This window comes from Aethalodelphis obliquidens, unplaced genomic scaffold (genome assembly GCF_003676395.1).
Source record: "Aethalodelphis obliquidens isolate GAN/ISIS:26980383/991018 unplaced genomic scaffold, ASM367639v1 scaffold5, whole genome shotgun sequence".
NCBI classification, from domain to species: Eukaryota; Metazoa; Chordata; class Mammalia; order Artiodactyla; family Delphinidae; genus Aethalodelphis; species Aethalodelphis obliquidens.
The window spans coordinates 40,796,591-40,823,049 of record NW_020837949.1 but is presented as its reverse complement, the minus strand read 5'-3'; the positions used below and the strand labels follow the sequence as shown (position 1 = coordinate 40,823,049).

Genomic DNA, 26,459 nt, shown 5'->3' with positions numbered 1-26,459 from the left:
GTTGAAATGGAGATCTGTTTAGGCTGGATTTAGGTTGGACTATTTATGTGGTTAGCTGTCATTTCTGTGCACAGTTAAGGTACCGCTAGCCATCCTGGTGCAGGAAAGGGCTTCCAGGTACGCCCCTGTTGTCCACCAGCACCCTGGCAAAGGTTCAGGGCTAGTGGTCAGATCATAGTAGGAGAGAGTGTCCTACAGCTCCCAGCACAGGAAGTGTGTGGATCGTGGAGGAGAAACAAGGTGTGAAATGCGCAAAGCCAGAAGCTAGTCTGTGGTAAGGTCTTCCAATCATTGATACGATGAGTGGGAGATTTGGTTCATGCTGGTGCCTAGCCAAAATAGAAGTATTAATATCTCCCTATCAGGAATAAATAAATAAATTTAAAAGTAATAAAATAATAAAGCATACACAATTATACACACACTTATTATAATTTTGTCTTTACTGAGACAAAGATTTGGGTGCCAGTGGTTTATTTGGGAAGCCATCCCCAAAAGTGGGAAAGGGGAAGTGAAGAGAGTGACACTAGGCTTTTAAGGGGGAGAAAAGCACTTTGCAAAGATGCTGCTGAAGAGGGGCCTGTGAGCTTGTGACACAGCCGCTCCCATAACCGTTTCTTGAATGAGTTTACCCAAGTTTCTGCCTTCCTGAGCTCCCCAGGAGCAGGTGTCCCTGAGGACTTAGTGCCCCCCTTGGTCTCCAAACACCTGCTCAATCTGGAGGTTGAATGGATTCTCCTTTCCCAGGACCTGGGGCCACTGGAGCTGCACCTTCTTCCAGAAGCGATCTGCCAACAGCTGTAAAGCCACCTGCAAGAGAGAACCCAAAGGAGGACTAAAAGAGAAATTAAAACAAAGTAAAGAAGTTACCAGCAAGATTTACTCTATTCCTTGTGCAGTGGACAAACTCTAGGATGGTTCCCCAGGATTCCTACCTTTGGGTCTTTGTATGATCCCCTTCCCTTGATGTGGATGGAACCTATCACTTGGTTCTAAGCAATAGAACATGGTAAAGGTGAAAGAATGTCCCTTCGGTGATTATGTTACATTATCTAAGGCTCTGCTTTGCTGGCAGACTTGCTCTGGAGACTCGCTGATGGGCTGATGATGTAAGAAGCCATGCTGGAAAGCCCACATGGCAGGGAACAGAGGGTGGCCTCCAGCTGACATCTAGTAAGGAGTTGGGTCTTCAGTCCTACAACCACAAGGAGATAAATTCTGCTAACAACTCAAGTGACTCTGAAATCAAATCTTCCCCAGTTGAGTCTCCTGGTGAGAATGTAGATTTTAGCCTCTGAGACTCTAAGTAGAGAACCCAACTAAACTATGCCAGCACTCCTGACCCACAGGAACTGTGAGACAACAAGTGTGTATTGTATTAAGCTGCTACATTTGTGGTAATTTGTTATTTAGTAACAGACAGCAAATACGCTTTCTCAGAAAGGCATTTATTCACTTACCTGTGGATAGCTAACACTTACTGCAGGCTTAAGGCTTGGGTTTTGGAGGTGAACAGAAGGAATCCTTCCTTGAAGGAACTCCCAGCCTAGTGAGGGACCCAGACATGCAGAATGACACCACCAAACCCACAGGGAGGACTGTGAGGGATGCACACGGCTGGAAGGGGAAGAGGTGGCAACTCTGCTGGGTGCGAAGAAAGGATAGGTCCTCTCTGAAGAGTGTGGTGGCTGAGCTGAAGTTTCAAGGAGGAATTCACCAGATGGATCATGAGGAAGGCAGGGTATGTGGTAGAGGACACAGCACATGCAGAAGCTTAGAGATGTGGAAGAGAAAGTCATGGAGGGGGACTATGGGTGCCTGGGAGATGAAGCTGAACCGGTCCCCGTGCAGGGCTGGGCTCCTGAAGGAGGCTGTGGGCACAGAGAGAGTGGTTGGAGTGCCAGGCTGTGGAATGTACGGGCTTAATGCACAATAGGCTTGTCCCTCTCTCTCTTGGCCTGATGCCCACTCTCTGGTTGCATTGTTGTATGTCCCTTTAGTCACAGTGGCAGCAGGATCCATTCTTGGTTGTTTGGTCCTCTGGCTTGTCATTAACATGCCTCTGATGAGGAGTCTTTCTCTGCAGATAATGCCCTCATTTAGCAAATGGGCCCTGGACAGGCCTTCAGACCCCAGATGGCTACATCTCCATGGGAGGGGGGTGTGGGGGGGTTAATGCTGACTGATAGAGAAACGTGACTGCTGAAGGCCTCAGAGGGGGACACATTGTTCAGGGCAGATGCTCAGGGATGTCCCTGACTTTATACAGAAGCACGTGGACATTGTCTTCAAAGGGCACATGCTGTTCATCATTCCAACAAGCGGTGCAGCCAGCTCCTGTGTGATGCTGGCCAGCCCTCTTCAGCCTTCTTCTCTGGGCTGAAATCCTCTCATTTGCAAAATGAATAAATGATCTAAAGACTCTTCTGGGTCTAAATTGTGTGTAAGATTTTAGCAGTTGTTAGAAAAAAATAGAACTGGTTGAGTCGATACCTTAAATATCCCCAGTATTTTAATATGCTCCTGAGCCTTCTGAGGTGGACCCCAAATTCCATCCATCCAACAATGTAATCTTGATCATATCCATGTGGTGTCTAACACACATACACACCCCACTTGCCACCAACACACACAACACGTACCACATACCACACACACACACACACACCTCTCAGACCTAAAGAGGCTGATTGTCAAGCCAGCACGTTTCCAGGAACCCTTCCAGGAAGGGTCTGGTCATCTCTCACACTATAAGCAGTCACGTCTTCAAAAACAGAGCACTGATTTTGGGCTGCTTTTCCTGCTACTTCTCAACAAAGTAGGCTGCTTCCAAGTCTGTGGAAAATTACTGGTTCTTCTTTTTTGTTTTTTGCCTTTCACTTCGATATACCTAAGCAGTCTTCCTAACAATTATGTGGTATCAATTCATTTGTGGTCATTTATTTCCCAATGTGAATTAATAAAGGAGGAGACGGGGGTGAGGATAAGCAGAGGAAAGTTAAAATAAGAGCTGAGATTTGAGCATGTGGTAACTATTTGGTTTGAAAGCAATTAGTTGGCTATCACTCTAATGGAGACTAAAATATTCATGTGTGCATTGCCAATATTTTGGATCTAAAATGAGAATGGTATTGTTACTACTAAACTAGATACTTGTGATAAAATGACCTACTATAATTATTCATTCGTCTGAGAAACATTTATTGAGCACCTATTGTGAGCTTTTTATAACCAACCTCCTCTTGTAACTCCCATGATGCTCTGCACAGGGCAAGGCCCAGTCATCCTCATTACTCCAAGCGAGGTGTTCCTTGAACACAAATATCTTTTGTGCTTCCCTTTTCACAATTAAAAATGTTAAAGCAATATCTATTCATTTGGGAAAAAATTAAAGGACAATTAAGCAAAAAGAAAAACAGAATAAAATTTATCTTAATTATAATAGAGATAGTCACTGTTAACATTGAGCCTTTCTGAGGCACACACACATGCACACACACATACATTTGATCCCTCTGTAAATGTTTTATAATCTGCTCTTTTGGAGGTATAATTTACACACAGTAAAATGAACTCTTTTTGGTAAACAGTTCCATGAGTGTTGACAAATGCATTCAGTTGAGTAATCATCGCAACAATCTCTAATCTGCTTTTTATTTACTTTGCTCTATATTACAAACATATTTCTTTGCCACTAAAAGTAGATCTGTATCGTTTTTATTTGCGGCATGATATTCCATCAGATACGTGCAAGCTAATTTATTTCACCAATGCATTTTTTTCGCACACATCTCCCTAACATTTGTCCTCAGGACAGGGGTGGAGACAGTTTCCTGTTGTCAGTGTGCCCAACATCTGCAGCCCAGGAGGGGTTCACAGGCTGCCTCATTTACTAACCCTACTAGACATGCGCACGGAAAGAAATCTGGTCCAGCAGAACGCTAGGGAATGTGGAGTTCTGGTTAAGTGGAATATTCTGGTTAACAGGGTTAGGTCCTTCCTTGTCTCTTCCTTTGCAGTTGATTCAGCTGCCTGAGCTCTTGCAGGGCCCCAGCTGCAGAGCCCAGATGGTTGCCACACACTGGCGGTGCTGCTTTTGTCTAGGTGCCACTCAGTTCTAGCAGGTGTGGCCCATCCTCTGGGTAAGTCCACATCCGATGGGCACTGGTGCTGTTCTGCAGGCATCCCTGCAGCTCCAGTGCTTCTGTGGGGCGTTGCCACCCACCCATCTGTCTACTGCTGCTACTCAGAAGCACTCATGGTGGCAAAACCATGTGATGGTCATTGGTCCACTGTGAAGTTTTCTCTTTGAAACTCTCATAGAAGGGGTGACAAAGTAGGGCAACTTAACACCCCATTGTCTTATATAAGTTTTTGGTGAAGCAGCTTTTTCAGTTTTTACTTGCAGCCCCTGATCTCCCTAGGATTCAGGCATGAGTCCACAGAGAGGGGAGTTGGGGGGTAGGGACCTGGTGCCATTTCTTCATTCAGCCCTTGGTGACAGCCACCATATGGCTTCTAGAATTTCTCTCCCTTCTAATGACAATTTAAAATTGCGCCACGCTTCTTTGCCTAACCCCATTTGTGTTTATGATGAGTTCTTCACCAGGAGAGTACCGGGTCCTCCAGGAAAATATACCATGTCAGATCCAGCTCACATGCTCATGATCTGCTCACATATCCAGACATGATAGAAGCCCAGCAGTGGTCATAGCTGCACATCATCTGTGATTCCTCCACATTCCTGCTTTGTAAGCTAACTGTATGTATTTTGCTACAAAAATGGAACTCTTTAGTAAGACAATCATAAAAACAAACCCTGACCAGTAACTACATTTTTGTAATATTTTTAAAGAATAAATGCAATTCAGAGCAAGAGTATATAGATTTCACCAACAACTTAGCATGACTGATACCTTTTAAGTTGAACTCTTGCTAAATTTAACTCTGGGCTTCTACCAGACCAAAGTAAAAAATCTACTGTGAACTTATTTTTCTTGAAGGGAGAACAATTCCAGGCTGTCTTGTAAGATTGCTTTTAAACACCTGCAGGGAAGCCCTCACCACAGGGAAGGCACAGTTTTACTTCTCTGGCCTCTTAATCTGTCCAGAAACACAGTCTATTGGACCTGGTTACTTTTGGTCCCAATTAATTTTACATTTGTAAACTTACAACATGACAGTGGTGTAAGACGTATTTAAAAACATTTAAGGAAAAATGTTACATTTCCAGCTCGAGCCTGTCTGTGCTGGTTCAGGCTGCCACCACCAAAACCACTGCTGCCAGTTGATGTATAAAGCAAACTAAACAAACATGGTCCCTGATGCCTGGGAGGGCCAGCCTAAGTGACTGTTATTTGAGGGTTCCCTGGCCCAGGAGGCCCTCCCTCCTCTCTCTCCCCACTGCCAGCTTAACTGCCTTTTTTGAGGGGCTCCACCAGTCTGTCAACGACCTTGTGTCCCAGGGGCTTACATGTTGAGACAAATAAAGACCTAGAGACTGTTAACTTATTTAAAGCCAATCCACTGATTATATATCTGATGTCTGCCACCAGCAGTGTATAAGGGTCAGGTCTCAAGAAAGAAGAGGGGATTGATGTCATGGAAAATTCACTGCCTGTAGGAAGAGTTTTAAGAGGATTGGTTTGAGTTGCTACTTCCATGAGGAGAGGAGAGGAGGCTGTTTTGCAGAGAGCTTTGTTGCGCGCAGCTTCTAAGGCGGGAGGTGTTAGGAATGTTTAGCCGGGTGGTCTCAGCATAGCCAAGGAAAGCAGACTTGATGTATGTTCGTGGCTCTTGCAACGTTTTCTGTTTACTATTGTCTGATTTTAGGCCCAGAGATCTTTTACGTACCTTTTCAGATACTTAACTTTGCAAAGATGTTAAAAAGTGGGTGTTTAAACAGATAGAATTGCTACAGCTTCAACAGGTCACAAATCTGAGTCTCGGGTCTTTGCAATGACATTTCTTTTCTAAGAAAAACTTTCTTTGCATTTTGTCAGCAGTTTGACTGCTATTCCCAACTCTCGGATGCACCTGCTCTCTCTGGAGCATCTAGCGATCTCTTAGGACTTCTTTCCAGCGGGTCCTGCTGAGATGGGCAATGGTTCCCACTTTGTGGTAGTCACACCTGCGTCATCCCTCTCCTTTGAGTGTGGTAGGACTTGTAACTTGCTTTTAACTTCTAAAATATGGCACAGGTGATGGAACGTTACTCTGTGATTAGGTTACGTACAGTAGTGACTGACATAACTGGCAGACTCTCTCTGTTGCCATTTTGCACCCATTGCTGAAGCAGGTTGCTCAGGTGGCCTCTGAGCAACAACTGATTAGGAACTGAGACTCTCAGTTCAACAGGTCTCAAGGAACTACGTTCTGCTAACAAATGTGAGCTTCCAAGTCAAGCCTTCCGATGAGACCCAGCCCTGGCAGACACCTTGATGGCAACTTGGGAGAGTCAGTGGAGCAGGATACCCAGCTAATCTGTGTCTGGATTCCTGGCCACAGAAACTGTGAGATAAGAAATGTGTCTCCAGGGCTTCTCTGGTGGTGCAGTGCTTGGGAGTCCACCTGCCAATGCAGGGGACACGGGTTCTTGCCCAGGTCCGGGAAGATCCCACATGCCGTGGAGTGGCTGGGCCCATGAGCCATGGCCGCTGAGCCTGCACATCCGGAGCCTGTGCTCCGCAACGGGAGAGGCCACAACAGTGAGAGGCCCGCGTACTGCAAGAAAAAAAAAAAACCAAAAAACCACAAGAAATGTGTCTCCTACACTATTGATGGGAATGTAAATTGGTACAGCCATTATGGAGAACAGTATGGAGGTTCCATAGCAAACTAAAAATAGAGCTACCGTATGAACCTGCAATGCCACTCCTGGGCATATATCTGGAGAGAAACATGGTCTGAAAGGATACATGCACCCCAATGTTCACTGCAGTGCTGTTTACAATAGCCAAAACATGGAAGCAGCCTAAACGTCCATCGACAGAGGAATGGATAAAGAAGATGTGGCACATATACAATGGAATACTACTCAGCCATTAAAAAGAATGAAATAATGCCATTTGCAGCAACATGGGTGGACCTAGAGATTGCCATACTGAGCAAAGTAAGTCAGACAAGAAAGAGAAATATCGTATGATATCGCTTATATGTGGAATCTAAAAAGAAATGATACAAATGAACATATTTACAAAACAGAAACAGACTCACAGACTTAGAGAACAAAGCTATGGTTACTGGGGTGGGGGTGGGGGGAAGGGATAGCTAGGGAGTTAGGGATTGACATGTACCCACTACTATATTTAAAAAGGATAACCAACAAGGACCTACTGTATAGCACAGGGAACTCTGCTCAATGTTATGCGGCAGCCTGGATGGGAGGGGAGTCTGAGGGAGAAAGGATACATGTATATGTATGGCTGAGTCCCTTTGCTGTGCATCTGAAACTGTCACAACATTGTTAATTGGCTATACTCCAATAAAAAATAAAAAGTTAAAAAGAAAAAGGAATGTGTGTGGTTTTTAAGTCATTTGCTATGCAACAATAGATAACTAAAATACCTTCTCAGTCTTAATTCTCTTTGATCTTTATTTTTCTTCATAACTTGATCCCTTGGGCCAATCTCATCCCTGCCAGTGTCTCCTGCTCTCAGCTAGAAGCTGGTGATTCCCAAACCTGTGTCTCCTGAGATCAGAACCCATAAATACGATCTAATGGCTGGATACTGTGCAGGCACCCCAAATTCAGAATGTTCAAATCTGCTCCTTCTTCTGAGTTCCTTGACTTTTTATTTTCACCTCCCTTCATCCAGTTGTCGAATCCTGTGAGTCGTCTCACTCCCACCCACCAAATCCAATCAATCAGCAAGTCTAGCATTATATATATTTCTTAAAATTCTGGTTCTACATTTTGGAAATGAGATGAAAAAGTAAAGTGGTTCTCAGTCTATTGATGTACAGGAATTTTTATATGCTTATTTATTTTCCATTAAAATATAAGTAAAGAATTTAGATGGTGAATATAATCTGGCTCAAAAATTAATATCTATCAATCATAAATTTGAACTGTTCAACATAGCCCATATTTTTCAATGGGCTGTTCAACATAGCCCATTCAACTGAAGCAGTTGAATCAATAGTGGTTATGCACTCCCCCCTGCTTCTCTAGCAGGGTTTTAGGAAGAAACAGGCCAATAAAATACAGCCTGCTCACCCCTTGGTGGTGAGGGGCCGGTATCAACTATTTTTGCTCAGATGTACAGGATTGGTGAGGGGGCACTTGAAAAAGGTCCGAGTCTACTCTTTTGGTTGGTATTATGTCTGTGCCATAAGGATGAGGCCCTGAGACTCAGCCTTGCCCATCTGACTCTTTCAAGATGGAAAAGATGTGGACCCCCATAGCTGCCCCATGGTCTAGAAGGATCCCTTCACACTGCTTCTGCTGTAGGGCACACCATCGGGAGGCGAGTATGCAGGGACAGCCAGCGGCGCCTCTTCAAGGCTTCAAGTCACAACCCTGTCCTGATGGTGCTCACATCTGTAGCTCCAGCTCAGATCCCTTCCTGAGCTCTAAGCTCGTATATTATCTGCTGCAGGGACATCCCCATTTGGACATCCTAGAGGCTCTTTAAATCCAACATGTACCAAACTCGTCCTCAAACCACCCTATCCCCCTAAAGGTGTTCTTCACCTCAGCAGTCAATGAAATCATCTATCCGGTTTCCCAAGTCACAAAAGAAGTGTAATGCTCAGCATCTCTTTCTCTTTCACCTCGACATTCAATAAATGACCATGTTCTGTTGATTCAACTATCCGAATCTCTCCAATACAGGCCTTTCTTTCTCCTCACTACCTCTGTTCAGGCCATCACCCTCTTGTGCACAGGAGTGTCCACACCCCTGCTAGACCAAACCATTCTTCATGCTGCTTCCACAGGTATCCTTTTAGAGAACAAGTCTAGGTATTTTTCCCTCTTGCTGAAAAATCATCAACGGCTCTCTGTTCTCCACAGTTGAAAAGGTTGAACCCTATTCAGACCTTATGTGACCTGTCCCTGAATATCTCTCTTGCTCCTTCTCTCTCCACTCCACTCTCATGTTCTATGTCCCAGCCACACTGAAGCACTTTTATTACCTCCAATGTGCCATGCTTCCTTTCGTATTCAGGTCCTTGCCCTTGCACTTTCCTCAGCTCAACACTTTCTGCAGTCCCTCCCCTCTTCCTTTCACTTGGCTAGTTCATGGTCTTAGTTCTGAGTTCCCTCCTCTGAAACTCTTTTCTTGCACCCCTCTCTCCCATTCCGTCCCCCATAATGCTCCCACAGCATCTGTGCTTGCACAGTTGGAGGCATTGACTACTTTTTACATTTAATTATCTGTTTGTTTGTCATTCTCCCACTCTACCCTATAATCTCCTTAACCGGCAGGGGTCGTTTCCTGTTCACCCTTCTCACTGTGTTTGATACCGCATAGGCACTCAATAGACATTGTAGGATGGGAATTTGCCATCTAGACTGCTCAGCTCAACATACATGATAACTAGGCAGGTTTTAGGCATATCTATCCATTGTCAGCCACTTTAGATGTGGCTCCACCACTGTTGCCCACTCTATCACCCACTCTCAGCATGTGAACAAATCTCTCAGGAATAACATAAGATTATGACACACCGATTTTCAGCTTTTTTTTTTCCGGTACGCGGGCCTCTCACTGTTGTGGCCTCTCCCGTTGCGGAGCACAGGCTCCGGACGCGCAGGCTCAGTGGCCATGGTTCACGGGCCCAGCCGCTCCGCGGCATGTGGGATCTTCCTGGACCGGGGCACGAACCCGTGTCCCCTGCATCGGCAGGTGGACTCTCAACCACTGAGCCACCAGGGAAGCCCCTCAGCTTTTGACTCTGTTCTCAACAATAAGTTAACGGCGAAGCTGTTTGAGTGCAAGGAAGAGCCCCAATTTGACAGACCTCTAACCCTAATACTATTTTAAGAGTCAGGGACAGAACTGTCTTTTGATAGATCAGACAAATATGTCCCGAGGGATACAACAAAGCTGTCTTTGACCCTCTTCTTTTTAGTTTGTTCCTCATTGCTCCCTCTCTGACCGTCTCCTCTTGTCCCCATTCTCTGTAGAATCAGAAGGGTAAAATTCTGTAATGTCCAAAGAATGACAAGAACTACTACCTAATCATTGCCAGAAAGCAGGTCTCCACATTAATTATTCTAAAACAAAAGACATCATTTTTTTTTTTGGTGGGGGGGCAAACTCTAATATTTAACCAGCTTCTAGCCAATAGTTCTCTTGGATCAACCCATCCAAGTGATACACAGGAAACAGATATTCTGAGGTGCATTACTTAGATTGTTTGGGTTGTTGTTACTTAACACAGTAAGATGCGCATTTAATACTCACTTTAAAATTTACCCAGCATCTCTGAGACTCTACTGTCCATCCATCTGATCGTGGAATGGCACTCTTCTTTTTCTTTTTAGTTAATTAATTAATTAATTTTTATTTTTGGCTTCATTGGGTCTTCGTTGCTGCATGCGGGCTTTCTCTAGTTGTGGCGAGCGGGGGCTACTCTTCATTGCGGTGGCTTCTCTTGTTGCGGAGCATGGGCTCTAGGTGCTCGGGCTTCAGTAGTTGTGGCACGTGGGCTCAGTAGTTGTGGCTCGCAGGCTCTAGAGCGCAGGCTCAGTAGTTGTGGCTCACAGGCTTAGTTGCTCCGCGACATGTGGGATCTTCCTGGACCAGGGCTCGAACCCATGTGCCCTGCATTGGCAGGTGGATTCTTAACCTCTGCACCACCAGGGAAGTCCCTCTTCCTTTTCTTTTGAGACAGTTCTTAGCCCTGCCCATGGGTACTCATGGCACCTAGAGCTCAAGGGGAGGGAGGACTGTGATTCCTTTCATGCTTCTTAGGGGATGATCAGCCCTCCCTGTGGCCTGGCTGACCATGGAGATCAAGGCTACAAGGAGTGCTTCTCACATTTGGACCCTTGTCAATGCCACAAAGGCCGCATCAGAAAGACGAGAGCCACAGAGGATTGCCTGTGGGTAAATGGCCCATCCCTCTTGCAGGGGACTGGCTTTCAAAATGTTAGAAGCAGCAGAGCTACTCCCCCACTTCTTTTTTCTATTTTTTATACAAAGAAATATCGTGAGCAAGTCCAGTATGTAGAACAGATAAAAGTGGAACTTCCCTGGCTGCAGCCAGGACAATGGACGGGGGAGGGAGAGGGGACAGATTCCCACCGTCTAGCTCCCCTTGCTCTGTGAGGAGGCCAGAGTAGAACTACTTTCCAGATTGTTCCTCGGAATTCTAAATGAGAAACAGCTCTTACTGCAAGATATTGCTAGGGACACTGTTCTCCTCTCGTATGGTTCTCCTTTTTTTCTAGAAGGATCCATAGAAGAAATTTCTCACAGGGCTCACTTCCAGGAGTCCTTCTGATTTTTTTTTTTGAGTACTTAGTTTATTTTTTATCTTCTTAAGGCTATGACTTATGCCCTTCTTTGCATCAGCTGCGTAGGAAGCGTGGAGCTGATTTTGTGGGCCCTTGCAGGCTGTTTCTTAGGACTTCCTGGGACACGTTGTGAATTGTAGACATTAAGTCAGGAATTCAGGTATCATTTCTACCTTATTTTCTTTTTACTCTGATTTTCACTTTATTATTTTATTTATATTTTATCAATTTAATTTATATTTATTTATCTTCTATCTTACACATGTGTGCACATCACCTCAAATTCTTTCTGGTATAAAATAGGATAAAAACGAATGCATGTGTGCATAATTATATTACAAAGATAACGTAACAGACTGCCCTCAGCAGCCATCGTGTGACTGCACTTACCTCACTAGGGTGGAATCCATCCACGGGTTCAATGAGCTGCCAGGGCTGCCCTCCGCTCTTCTGCCACTCCTCCGTGACTGCGGGGCGTGCACACACACACACATACACACACAGAGGGTTAGAGACATGCTTTCCTGAGCAACAGTTAACACCCAAGAGCAAGGGCTGTGAAGTAGGCTCCTCCTGGGCCCATGCTTACCCAGCCACGTCTGCCTCTGCCGGGGGCTTTCTGAACAGAAATAATCTTTCCATTGTGTCACTATTTTTTCTCTAACTCAGGAAGACAAATGTGTGAGAGTGTTGGATGAATGTGGTTTGTAGAGTGAGGAGGGTGGTGGGGAAGGGTGGGCTGGAAAATATTCGACATCGATTTAAGTCCATCTCATCTCTCAGTGGCCAGGAGGACAGAATTTCAGGGGTAGGAGGAAAATATTAAGCATTTTGTTAACATCTCCTTTCATTGGCTGCCATTTCCAGACACTGCCTGCATATGTCAAGCAATCATCATTAAAACTCACAGTTTGTCAGAAATATAATTACCTAAAATGATCTGGACATCACATTTAGAGTGAGTATGGCTACAGAGAAAACGTTATGAGCCCCAAAATGATGAACAGCAATAAAACTGTCCTTCAACAGGGGTGAGACCAGGAATGTCAGTTGCTCCAAGGCAAAGGCATAACGAACTCTACATTATAATATCATACCGTCAAGAAGAACTCCTCAAGGAAACTTCAAGTCCCTAGACAGCCTCCAGAGAGAAAAATGTGAAACCTACCACTCCCAGTGTAGCCCATGTCCTCATTTCCCTGGTGTCCAGAGAGGGGAGCCGGCACAGCTGAGATTCCTCTAGTTCTTTCCTCTTCACTTCACAGAAACTCAAGGGCAGGGATATGTTCCCTCTTGCCCTCTTTGTTTACCTCTCTTTTGCCCCAAGGGAAGGAATGGAAATGCTATTAGGGGCTTTAACTGGATGAGAGAAGCTGGACTTTCCCAGAGCTGGATCAATACTATTCTGCTTTCGTAATTAGTCCTAATATCACGCCAGGCCGTCCACACTTGCTACCCAATTCTTGTCCCCAGAGGGGCTTTAAATACTGCTGTCCTTCTCAGAGCACAGGAAACAATTCCTGCTGGTGATTTGGAGTCCTATACTGGATCACCAATTCCTGTTGGCTTTGTCCCTGCCAGAACGGCCGCCACTGAGCCACTCTCTTATGCTTTATGCCTGGGTTTTACTGGAGGTTGCTAGAAGCAGCAGCTAATGGAAAGTGGCCTTTGCATTTCTTGTGAATCTCCAATCAAGGATATTGTCCACTGTGTCCTCCACTTGTGGTCACAAGGGAGAGATTGCTTCATGCTGGTAAACGGTGTATCTCTCTGAAGGAATGGTATGTATCTGCTCTTCTGATAGGAAGCTCAGAATTACAATGCTACTGAAACCACACTAACCCTTATGAAGCCTTATTCCTTCTGCTGAACCAGCTTGCAGACCTCACAGTTTCCTGCCATTGGCCCTAGGTACCCCGTGAAAGACAGAGCCTTGGGGAAGCTTGCCTGGCTCTAGCTTCAGTTTACCTGGCTGTCCTGTTTTTTAGGCATGACCTCGGAACCGGATTTTCTGCTTCAGGTTCAATTGTGGGTGCTTCCCCTTCCCCTCTGGGTCTGACACTTTGAAGCACCTGTGGGTCCCTCCTGTCTTTCCGGGTGTACCATGCTGCCCCAGCCCAGCCCTGCTCATCCTGGCTCACCTGTCATGCGTTCCCCATGCTTGGTTCAGACTCTTCTTTCTCCCCCTTGGTCGGGAGACAATGGGTCACTTTCCTACTTGTTTTTTGGGTCCTGCTGTTCTACTTTCTAACTTTATGCTGATTCTCTCTCTGAGCCATTTCCAATCTGAACATCCAACCAATTACCCTTAATGGAGCACCAGGCATTGGAAGGGTTTCTTCAAATACAAAGTCAATGTCACCCCCACTGAGCCCCCTCAGCGCTTTTTGTTCTTTTGTACTATTTGTCTCATCTCTACTTTGCAGCCCCACAGGGTGTCTAATACAGAAATCAACACTGATGCAGAAAGGTCCAGCCCAGGCAAGATGTCAGCCTCCTAAGCTCCTCTGTGACTTCAGAGGTGACCTCGCTTCCTTCACGTAAATCCTCAATGAACTTTTCAATTCTTTCTCCTGCTTCTCCCTTATTTTCAGTTTGGTTTCACCTTATGCTATACAAATGTTAAAAGGAGGAAGAAAAGAAAGAATGAAAGAAAATCTCAATCAGATGTTAAGTAATTCCCAGGCCTGTTGGACAATGGGAACCAAGCCCAGTCAAGACCTGAGAAAGGGTTGTATTAAAGAGATAGACAGCAAGCCGTGGGCCTGACCTGGACCACTCACACATCCTCTGACCCAGCGGGGCTAGGAAGTTCCTCATAACACTTTTAGACTCTTCACATTTGCCGAGAAGGTTGAGTAACGAATTGAATCTAAACTTGTGCCTTCCCTGGCCAAGAGAATGTTCAGAAAGGAATTACAGTGATCCGGAGATCTGGAAAATCGACAGTGGAAAGCAAATTTGAGCTTATAAATGAAACACGGTTTAAGCCAAGCTCGTGTTCCTGGAGAGGAATGTTTGTTAAGAGCTCCATATTAAAAACACCAGACTTTCTCATACCCGTGTTTCCTCTAGTGTGATTCAATGCTAGTCTTAACGAGACTTAAAGTTAGTCTAGGCTGTTTCCATTTTGATTTGAATTTTATGTGCATTACTAACTACCAAACTAAAAATTATGGCCCTTAGAGAAAGGGAGAGGTGGTGATAGATATTATACTTCATGGAACAGATGGACATAACTTAGTCATCAGAATTAGTGACTATTTTTCAAAGTGAGAAGGAATGGTGATTCCTTCTACTCCCCTTGAAGGTTTGATCCCATAACGTAGGATATTTTCTCATATGATTATTGTGTCTCTGAGGCTTACCAGTCACTGAATATCTGTAGACATAAGAATTATAACACTTACAGGAAGAGTCAGTAACTCACAGGCAAGAGTTTAAGGTCTTACCTGTATTATGACGAGTGCTAGACAGAGTGACCCTTTTTAGTTTGATTATCTCAGGGTGAAATTTTGCTTTCTTAGAATAAATGCAATACCAGACAGTGGTCTCTACTTCTTCCCTGATTTAGACTGGGTGGTCCAAGCAGGTTATTATGGTAGATTGGTCAGCTCCCTTCCTGCCTGGGGCCATAATTAAAAATAGGCAAATCGCCGTTTGTTCTTTGGAACACTTGAATTAAAGCTCTTGAAAGATCGTGAGTGATCTCTTTGGATTTGGTACGTAATGTACTTCCTTTATTTGTAAAGTCAAAGAAGCTCTGCTAATGACCAGTTTTTCAGAGATGCAATAGAAATCACAGGAGTTTCGTAGAACATTTGGTAGCTCCTTGATGATTAGCAGATATTTAAAAAGAGAAATCTGAATTCTGGTCAGCACTATGAAGTCACTGGTCATTTTGACAAACGTACACTTGAGGGGAGGGGAGCTAAGAACCAAAACTCTAACTGAGTTGTCTTAGAAGCTGGGGGGAGCTGGTGGTATATGTAAAGTGTCAGTGAAAAAATGGCCTTGTCAGCCAAGTGGCATGCTCCTTCCTCTGTATGGGAGGTGTGGTGGAGATGAAGAAAAAGGATATAACCTGCTCAAGCTGGCATTTCCTGAAGGGAAAAAAAATTGCTGCCTCTGTTTAGCTCATAACCAGTTGGAGGATGAGTCAGCAAGAGAAAAAAGAGTCTCTGAGGTGAGCAGTCATCTCTTGGTGCTGGACTGAGGCTGTCAGAGTAGAGAACAGATAGGTCTCGCGTCTACTCTCAAGGGACAGGGACCCTCAACTGTCATTTGCTCTGTCACAGGGTATAAAATTGTAAATCTCATATGAAAAGTGATATTTGTGATGCAATAGCTCAAATACAGTATAGAAATGAGAGCAGAGATTTTCATGTGACTAGTGAGACTGCAGATTTAATCAGTGACTCTATAGGGTTTTTAATTTCTGATAAAAGGAAACTGTGATAAGGAGATGCATTTCTAGCATAGCTTCCTGTGAGGAACTCAAAGTGATGCACAGGCTCAGTTGGTGATGGGGAGGGTTAGACATTGAAAAAGAATAAACATTTATTATCCATCTATCATAAGCCCTGGAAGAAGGTAGTAGGTGCTTTACATACAGTGATGGTGGTGGTGATGGGAGGGTGTCAGCTAACAGGTATCAGAGTCCTTACTACATGACAAGCACTGTCTCTACCCTTACATAGAGCCCACGGTTTAGTTACTGCTACCGGGCACAAAAGGAAACTAATCTTCAACGGTTATTTCATTTGCTCGAGGTTACACAGCTATTCTATGTCTGAGTTGAGATAGGAATACAGGTCTATCTGGTTGTAAATTGTGGGCTCTTTGTATAATAACATTTTCACCTACATGAGTTAGGCCAGATTTCCAGGGTGATGAGCTGCCCAGGTGGGGGAGCTTATCCACAGAGATGGATCTGGGAGTGGATGCACCCTCTGCCTACTCTGGAAAATGCTAGAATCTCAAGGTAGGCATGCCCTTTGCAGTAGTCTAACATTGGGTGTAAGTTAAGACTTTACCACAGTTCTTGAAAACTAGATAAAAACGCCAGCTCTCTCAGAAGCACACGTGATAGCACGTAGCCATTAAATGCATAATGCTGTATCGGATGTTTCTGGAGGCAGATCCCAGAGTACCATTTCCTCTGCCTCCACTCCCCCTCCCACCCTATCTTCTCTAGTGGAGACTAACTTCATGTGGAGAAGGCGAAGAAGGCCCTGGACCAAAACTGGACCTTCGTTTTTAAGAAACGTCAGGGAATTACAAAGTGTCAGCAAATTCCTTGAACTGCTGACGAGAAGTACCAAACGAGGAGCGATACCTAGGAGGTGTCTCAGTAAGGCGACCAACTGTCATGCTGATGTAGAGTGTTCAGGTTAACTGAACTTCTTGCTTTTTTATTGCATTTATTGTTGCTCTGAGGATAAGAACGTGCTGAGGAACCTCTGTTTCCAAGCATGTGGAATGCTGGCCAGTATGGGGGTCCAGGAGAAAGCTCTTTTCCCTGTATCTTTCATGAAGAGAGGACTGTTCTGTTTTGTTAACAACTATATTCCCAGCAGCTATGCAGCACACAGGAGGGCTTAGTAAAAATCTGATGACTAAATGGCTAAGTTCTTAATCTTGGAGCATTACAGGAGCCCCATTTATTAAATTTTAACGTGTGTTTTAATTTTAATAGATCATCTCTGGATTATGTACAGATGCAGACTCTGATTAGGTATGTCCTAATTAGGAGTGGGGCCTGGGGCTCTGCATTTATAACCAGTCCCCAGGTGTATAGATGTTGCTCATTTTGAGCTATGTATTGAGTGGCAAGGGTGTGAGGGAACGGTGCTCTTTCCTGGGTGCTGGCTATGTACCAGGCATGGCATTTGGGAGGATTACACATTATTTTACATAATCATCACAAAGACTTCTTATGTGGATATAGTGTCTCCATTTCCAGGTCTGGAAGGGAGGGTTTAGAAATGGTCAAGGAATCGCCAACAGTCCCAAAGATAATAAATGACAGAGCTAGAGATTACTGTGGAAAATGAAAAAGTCTCTAGTGAATACTAGGCAATATTATATTTTTAAAAACTTTATCTATATTCAGGGTGGGTGATGATCAAAGAGTACTTGGTGGTGCATTTGTTTACACCAGGAATTCATTAATGAGGCTTTAACTCTGCATTTTAATGACAGGTTATTTATCAAAATGTCTCTCCCCATGAGAGAAGTATATATCACCGAGGCAGGAAATCTAGTTAACGGAGATCAGTCTTGTTGAAAAGATGTTCAAATTGAAGTACTAGAGTCTACAATGCAAAACGTGTCAGCTAATGTAATATTTGATAATTCATGACGGCCATCTGTCTCATCCCAGATGCTTGGGCTGGGGGAGTTGGTGGTGGGGAGATAGAGATGATAAACTCCGTATGAGAAATCGTCCACTCTTTGCATACACTGCAAAGCTTTTCATTAGCATCATCTCAGCTGGCAGACGATCAACAGAGACTTTTCTCTTGCATAACAGTTGCTTAGCAATGAAAAGGGGACTGGAAGGATTAAAGTCAATAGATAATAATTTTTCAGAGTCAAGATGTAAAGGATAAATCTAGTAATCATGCCTGTTTTCTTGTGGCCACTCATCAGTGACCCCAATGTTTGGATAGAATGCTAGAAAAGCAGCAGTAATGTTCTTTCCAGAAAGCTGGGATATGGTTTGTCCACTTTGCCATAGGCATCTGAAGTCCTCCCTTTGAGACTCATTAGTTTCATCATGTGTGAGGTCTGGGAATCCGCCTTGTTTTGAGTCCTTAGGTAATCCAGTGGCCCCAAGGAGAGGCACTGCCTTACCCCTCATTCCTGGCACACTCATCTTTAGCCCAGCCGTAAGCAGGGCATTGCTAAACTGTCAAGAGTAAGTTAGATGATTCCACTGACCTGTTGGCTCCCAGCCCAAAGCTGTTTCCAGCTGGTCACTGGCTCTATTGCTTCAGGGATTCTAAAATAATGGTGAAGTAAGGAGGTGATGCTAAGCTTCCACCTTTCCAGAAAGAGTCTCACACTTTATCTTTTTTCAATACTCAGAGCTATTAATGTGTCAGAATGGGGAGAAGCGACCCTGCCCAATATACTGCCTGTTGGCTTGTAAACAAACGTCTTGCCCAGATAGGCTCTAGATGGTAGCTGCTGCTTCTGTTTCGTGTCAATACCTAACCCAAGCAAAACTTACTTTCTTGGAAGTCAAAATCCATGTAGAAAAGATTGAAGTTCGTAAATTTCTGGCTGGTTGCAATTTTTTTCAGCATATTGGAGAGTTGTTCTGCTCTCTGAATACAAAGGAAACAAGGAGAATTTCATGAAACCTAGACTTGGGCTTTAGGGAGACAATTCAGGCAGAACAAAGAAATCAATAGTCCCCACCCCACCCCGACTGCAAGTCACCAGCAGACAGCCGCTCTGCATATTAAATTTCATTCATGCACAAATGACCAACGAGCATACAAAACTGTTAAAATTATTAGGAACAAAATCAGTGCAAATTAAAGTATTAAGATACCACTTTCTCCCCATGGGTTTGGCAAAGGAAAGATGAACAACCATGATAATAAAGAGTATTGCCATGGGATATGTGATTGAGAATGTCAATTTGTTTAACCTTTCTAGAGAGCAATTTGGTGATAGGGATCAAATCGTTAAACATGACGTACTCTTTGACCCAATAATTTCCTAGGAATTTGTCTTAAGGAAATAGACATGGTACACAAAGACATACATCTTCATATATACAAAGGTTCATCACAACGCTGTTTATCATAGTGGAAAATTAGAAACAATCCATATGTCCACCACCAAGGGATGAAATAAATCATGGTATATTCATATGCTCTATTTTCTAAAATGATTACAAAATTCTAATGTGGAGGGCTTCCCTGGTGGCGCAGCGGTTGAGAGTCCGCCTGCCGATGCAAGGGACACGGGTTTGTGCCCCGATCAGGGAAGATGCCACATGCCACGGAGCGGCTGGGCCCGTGAGCCATGGCCGCTGAGCCTGCGCGTCCGGAGCCTGTGCTTCGCAACGGGAGAGGCCACAACAGTGGGAGGCCCGTGTACCACAAAAAAAAAAAAAAAAAAAAAATTATGATGTGGAGGAATGATTATGAACATCAGAAGGCACAAAACAATATGTGTGTTCTGATACTATGTAGGCAAAAACCCCAAAATAACTATCTATGAAAATAATTTTGGAAAGACATACATATATATTAATTTTGGGTGGTGGGATTTTGAGTGACTTTTGTTATTTTTTTTTGTATTTTTTACATTTTCTAAGGTTTTTTAAAAATTGAAATATATTTCCCTTGTAAAAAATGTTTACTAAATTCCTTACAAAGAAATTATTTACCATCTGTGAAAGAAATGTGGAAAACTTTCTCAGAGAAGAAAGGAAGGCTCTGGGGCAGCTGGTCCTCCCCTACCTTGGGAGAATTCCAGCCCTGCGTACACCTAACCTTCATCACTTCTCTGACTCTACAAATATGCCTAGGACCAGCTTTCAAAGGCATGTGTGTGTTTGTGCGTGTACACGCATGTGTGTGTACAAGAGAGACAGGCACACATAGAGACAGTGATCGAGAAACCCAGCAAGAACTACAGACTCAGCGAGGCAGAAGGAGGGAGACAGGGCACCCCGCATTCTCCTGACTCCTCAAGCATCCGGGAGTTTGTTTCTTTTATTCACCAGTTTGGAGGCCATCACCCTGCCAAAATCCCAGCCCCAGTGAAAACCCTGCAGCAAACACAGGGAGAGAATGATCAAAGACAGTATCAAAGGGCATGCGACAGCCCTACCTCTGAAGTGAGAGTCCGGAGCGTTTTATTGGAAGACATCCAGCCGTGGCAGGGGCTGACCTGAGAGCAGGAAAACACTGATTACAGAAGAACAGTGCTGGTTGTGGGAACATAGCTTTGGAACAAGTCAGTGTGAGCTCACCTGGAGACAGCTCAGGAAGGAGTAGAGATGCGCGTAGGTCACGTCCTTGTTCAGCTGGCCTGGAAAACAGAGAGGTCCGGCATGTTGCATTCACTCAGATAGAGCAGCCGCCTAGGGACCCTGGTGGGTGAGCCTGCCTCTCTGGCAGAAGGCTGGCGCCTCCAGGGACCTGCCCTGCCTATGCATTTAGCGTTGCTCTTGAAGATGCCTGTGCTTTCCTTCTTTCTGAGCCCCCTAGAAATTCAGACCTGGGGTTGGGGAGCGGCCCCAAGGAGTTTACTCCTCTCTTGAGCTCTTCACATGGGCTAGGGCAGGGTGTGAGGGGCCTGACCTTATCTGGACCCCAGGTAGAGGGATTCAGGGCACCGTATGGACCAGAACACCACTAACAAAGGACTGGCAGAGTAGTGGCTTTCTCCTGGCAATGGTATGAAACGTCAAGTCCCTGTGGGGTCCAGGGAGCATGGAAGGTGGAAGTTGACCAAATCCTCCTCCTTTTGTGTTTATGAAACACTCAGATCTGACCCGATCATCCCATGCTGAGGACCTGGCAGGACTCTGGAGGGTCTGAAGGTCTGACCACGCACTGTCCTGCAGTTTGCTGAACTGAAGTTTTCCACAAGTGCTTGTGTGGCTATCGGACTGGGGAGGCTGGCATGTTCGTTCATGGCCCAGCGGTTATCTTATTTGAGCCGTCATTAGTAGATAGGCTCTATTTTTTGGTGCAGGTTAAAGAAGTACACACGCATGAAGTGGTAAACGCCAAATGTGAGTTCATGCAGAGCCTTTCCAAATATCAGCTGTGGACCCAGAATCTGGGGGCGTTATTTATTCTCTCTTCTCGCCTCCCACCACTGCCCCTTCTACCGCACTGTGCGTCCCGCCCCCGAACCCAGGCAATTCAAGTTTCATACTGTGGCTGAGACACAAAATCCAGGTTCTCCCAAATCTCGGGGGTGAATGGCCGATGTCTTATCCATTAACACTTCCCTCATGCTTGAAAAAATAAAGGAAAATAATAGGGCCTATCTCGGAGCGAAGAGAAAGATTGAAGGTGATAGAACACAGTCTTATTTTTTACTTATACCTCAGATCAGTTAGACTGAAAGATAGATTCAATTTTCTTGTCATACAGGAAAAATATATTCTCTCTCTGTGTGGGTGAGTGAATCCCAGGACTGGAAAACCACAGGCTCATTATCGCCATTAAAGTCACAGTGACATGCTGGGTCTTCTCTGCGCTCCAAAGGTGGCTGCATTTTCACATTTTAGATGAATCCCAAGCCACTGGCTTCTGTCTTCACTTTCATTTTATGGGCTCCACATGGAGCTCTGAGCTCCATGATCCATCTTTCTCCAAGATCCTGCTTTCCATCACAGAGGCTGCTTTCCCTCTATTTTTTTTTTTTTTTTTTGGTGTGTGCTTTTGTAATTTACCTCCTTTTTGTATGTGTCCCTGCCTGTCTCAGTCCAGCCCAGCTGCAGTGACTGACACCTTCAACCTGCGTTCCCCACCCTCAATCCTCCACTTGCCCAGAGGACTTGGCCCTCGCCCCCTGCTGAGCGGCAGCCTTCCCTCTGCCATCTTGTTTCTTTGTTGGGACGGGGGGGCCTTGTAATAAACCTTAGGGAGCTTGGCTGGGGCCCTGACGCCCTGCTTGGCCCTGACTCTCACCTGGTGGCCTCTCTCTTTTCCCTGCCCAGTGGATGAAGTGTCTTCAACCTGCTGGAGGTGGTACCTCATGCCTGACTGTAAATACCACTCCTGCACCCTCTCCCTCCCCACCTGCAAGACTGGACTGCTCTGATATCCAGGGGGACTGGAGTTTATCCTGCCCCTGGATACTGGAAGCTCATCTGCTGGCTCCCCTTTGGGGGCTGAGCTGAGCCGTAGCCTCGTTGCATCCCAGCTTACTCCCCTCTTCCTACTGTCTTACTGCTGAGGTCCCGGAACACGTTAGGATGAGACCACAAGGCATATCCTCCTTCTGGACCAATCCCTGTTCCCTCCCCTTCATGTCCTTGCTATTCTGGCACTGGCTCTAATTGGACCAGGTTGATGGAGGGGAAATTCTTAGGTGAGTAGGTGGGTCTGTGGACAGGATAAGCACACATTAGCTGTAGTTAGAAGAAAACTGGGGAAGGTATAATGGGTTGGTTTCCCTTCTCTCTGGTATTCCTGCCTATTAAAGGTCAGCGTGTCCCTGGGGCTGGTCGTGTGGAAGGTTGGCTGGGAGTGCCTGTGATGGGTTTATGACGAAGAGGGAAAACGGTTCTTATGCTTTTCTCCACTGATTGGAACTGTCAGTTATTCGCTCTTTCTTTTTATGTATGACTTTTTATCCTTGTTACTTTAATGGTATTCTTCCATATCGAGAAGCCCTGGTATAAAGACTCATCCTACCTACATGTTGTACCTACGTGCAAAGAGGTGGTGTCTGTGAATCCCTGGTTAGAAAGTGAGTCTGGTGAAGACAGGTGGTCATGACTGCCCAGGACAGGGGCAGAGGGCTGTCCCACAGTGGCCAGGAACCATCAGTGTGTGTGTGTGTAAGGGATGGGAGCCTGTGGGTTGGCCCAGTTGATACCATATGCTCCCTCTGAAGATCAAAGGGATCTACCCCAGCTCCTATAGTAGCAGCTCGAGTCTCAGTCATGTGTATGTTTTTCAGGGCAGAGTCTTTGGCATTTATTTAACACTGGGACCACAGTTGAAATTTTAGCTACCGTAAGAGCTTAGTGCTAACAGAGATCAGGCACACCTTCATGAAATACCATCTGAGTGTGTTAAACCTTGGTAAAACCACGTTAATTTAGACAGGAAGGAAGCCAGTAATAAAACTGAAGGTATGCTACAAGGTATTTTAAAATACATTAGGTTTCAAGTTTAAGAGTAATTGGGACAAAACGGAGTTTTTGCGGCTATTTTGTGGCAGAGGCCCTTCAAAGAAGGCTGACTCGTAGACTTATTTGCAGCCAGCACTCCCAGACTTCCTGATCATAGTCTAACCCTTTGGATAGCTCCCTGAATGCATATGGCTTAGAGAGGCGTCGTTGGCCCTCGTTAATTTCACTGTCAGGATCTATATACTATTTGTCCTTTCCTTAGAGGACAAGGACTTCATCTTTGCATCATTTTTACCCTCAAAGCACATAATCGTTAGCTCAGACATATTAATGGAAAGATTGCCTTCCTTATAGACTGCGCCTGAGAGGACTCATCCCTGATCAAACATAAACTTACTTGAAAGATCTATGAATGTATAATCCTAATGTGTGAGACTTACTTTCTGGTAATTCCTCAAAAAGACAAGACATTCTCACCAGGAATTTTAACTGCTGGTAGAGCCTGTGGGGCTGTCACAGCCCTTGGCGGTCAGGCAGTGACTGGGTCGTGACTCACAGACAAGGCTAAGAGGAATGATGTTAGCCCCTTCCTCCCCAGCAGGAGTCAGCAAGACACCCATTCTTGTTCTGGGCCTCCACTACCTGCACACCTGATGCTGTGGCATTTAACCTTCTCTTTCCTGAATAGTCAGGCTGAATTCCCACCTGTTTACCGAGGCAGCAGAGAATGTCATCACTGACGCAGGGCTTCTCCCCTGACCCCTTTTGCTCCCGGCCTCTTTCTTAATCCTTAAGGGGTGGCTAAAGTCAAGTCTACAGATTATCATCATCATGTTTCTTGGCTCAAAGGCAGAATAAATGGAAACCCCCTTTTATTTGCTTGCCCCACCCTTAGCACAGTGCCCCAGGAACCAGACTCAGGTGTGTGGCTGTTGATTAAGATGAGATCCACCTTAACCTGGGCAAAGCAACCAAGCCCTGAGGCTGAGCTAGCATTAACCTGCTTCACGGCCGGTTCCTGTCTGTGGGAACGAAGATTCAAAGACTGGATGTGGAGCAGGGCAGAACGGAGGCAATGAGAGGGCAGCAGCCCCCTGTTCAAGCTTCTCACCTTATGTGAGTTAGGAGCCTGCCAGGGGACGAATGAGGACGCTGGGTAAATCCCACCTACTTCCCCAGTCTGTTTAGGAAGGACCCTGATGCTTCGTTGAGGAATTTATGATTTATTTCTCATGGCAACCAGGCAGCAGGGATAATTTAGGATGTGAATAATAACTGAAAAACATTCAACAAATTTTAGGTGGTTATAACTTTCTCCCTCATTGGACTCCCCCTACCCCCAAACTAGAGTTGTTTATATAGAACACACTTGTTCCACCTATTGCTCTCGTGCTGTGAAGTGCTAGTCTAGATCAGCGGCTGGAGGGAGGCCATCTGAGGATAACGCAAAGCCTAGAGCAGGGTTTCTCAACCTTGGTGCTGTCGACATTCTCAGTCGTAGGGGGCTGTCCTGTGCATTGTAGGATGTTTAGGAACATTCCTGGATTCTACCCCTTGGATGCTAGTAGCACTCCATCTCCAGGGGTGATATGATAATGGGTGGGTGGGTTGCCCCTTGATGAGAACCACCGGCCAAGAGAATCCACCAAGTGATTGATGAGTCCCCTGATCGATCACCCTTTTCCTTCCCTTGCTCTCTTCCAAATTACGTGGAGTCATTTTTACATACTATGGTTGAGTCAAGGGAACGGCCTGGCATATCTGAGAAAATTTATGGAGGCAGTCTAACTGCAGTTCATGGGAAGGGAATGGGGTTTAAAGTCAGAAAACCCAAAGTCAAGTCCCTATTGGTGTGACAGTAAATTGGGAGCACATCTCCCCTACTCCCAACTCCCCTTCCCCAAGCATTTCTTAGCATGGGAGAAATCTAGGAGTCTGAGAACATCTGTTGGGGGAACTGAACTTTTCATCCCCAAATGGCTCAAAGAGACATGATCAGCCCAAGTGGTTGTCCTTCACATGTCCAAGGCAGCCCAGAATGGAGTCAAGTTCACTGTGTGATCATGTTATCATTTCTAAAGGGCGTGGTCAAAGCCATGTGAATAGGAGGAACATGCGTTCCTCATGAGAGGCTGGACAGTGTTTCCTTGGAATAATAACATTTGTGGCACATTTCATAATTGATGAGGAAAATGACTTCAGTCGCATCGGTGGGGAGCCTGGAATGTGGACGTGTTCCATTGTTGTCCAGTGAAGGGACCGTAGTGAAGGGGTCAGAGCCCTTTGAGAGCTGGTTAAAGGGTCCCTGCTCTTATGTGGGGCGGTGTAGAACTTCCTGCGGGAGCTGGTAAGGAGGTTGGCTTAAACAGGAACTACAGGAGGAGGACAAGAGGGGATTGAAAAGACACAAGGATGTTATGTATGCAAGGGAAAGCTCTCCACCTCTACCCACTAAGGAGGGCGCAAAGGAAGGAGTTTCAGGTCTTCCCCCTCTGAACTGCTCACCTGACTCATAAGGAACTGATTGGACCTCCAGGACACTGTAGCACCTGGGCACTGTCGCTTGGGTTGGTCTAAGGAGGTGGCTATGGCAATACCAGGGAAAGGGCAGCCCCTTTCCATGAGAGACTGGCACAGGTGCTGTCGATATGGGGCTGAGGGGGTGGTCCCCAGGCCCCTCCTTGTAGATGCCTGTCAGAGAGGCCTGAGGCCAGCACTGCCCATCCTCCCTCCCTGCTTAATTTTCTGTAGTAACACTTATCATCCTCTGACTTTTGGAGTCTTTCTCCCACTGTAACATAAGCCTATGTTGGCAGAGATTTTTGACTATTATGTTCACTGATGGTTACACAGTGCCTAGAACAGTGCCTGGCATATGATAAGTATTTTTGGAAGGACATTCTTCCCTGAAACACAGAAAGAGAGCCCTGCTACACCCAGCTTGCATATACAATAAGCTGTGCAACATTTGGCAAGCTACACAACTTCTCTGAGCCTTAGTTTTTTCATCTATCAAATGGAATTAATAGAAACATTTATCTCACAGAATTGTTTTAAGGATCAGCATGGCAGCCCTTCCCAAGGTGAATTACTACTACTTTCACAATGTTTGTGAAGCATCTGGCATGCTAGAGATTCTATTAGAAA

General features: G+C 45.3%; 1 protein-coding gene across 4 annotated transcripts in view; it reads right to left on the bottom strand.

The window, feature by feature from the left end:
• Window positions 1-542: 542 nt before the first annotated feature.
• The window catches only part of AOAH (acyloxyacyl hydrolase), a 170,600-nt gene continuing 144,683 nt past the window's right edge, over window positions 543-26,459 (bottom strand). For all 4 annotated transcript variants that reach the window (XM_027102178.1, XM_027102177.1, XM_027102176.1 and 1 more), the window contains exons 18-22: window positions 20,466-20,524; window positions 20,324-20,383; window positions 18,705-18,801; window positions 11,858-11,934; window positions 543-810 (exon numbers count right to left, since the gene is read on the bottom strand). In XM_027102178.1, the coding sequence (XP_026957979.1) occupies window positions 682-810; window positions 11,858-11,934; window positions 18,705-18,801; window positions 20,324-20,383; window positions 20,466-20,524 (422 nt within the window). In that variant the 3' untranslated portion in view covers window positions 543-681. The remainder of the gene's footprint in view (window positions 811-11,857; window positions 11,935-18,704; window positions 18,802-20,323; window positions 20,384-20,465; window positions 20,525-26,459) is intronic.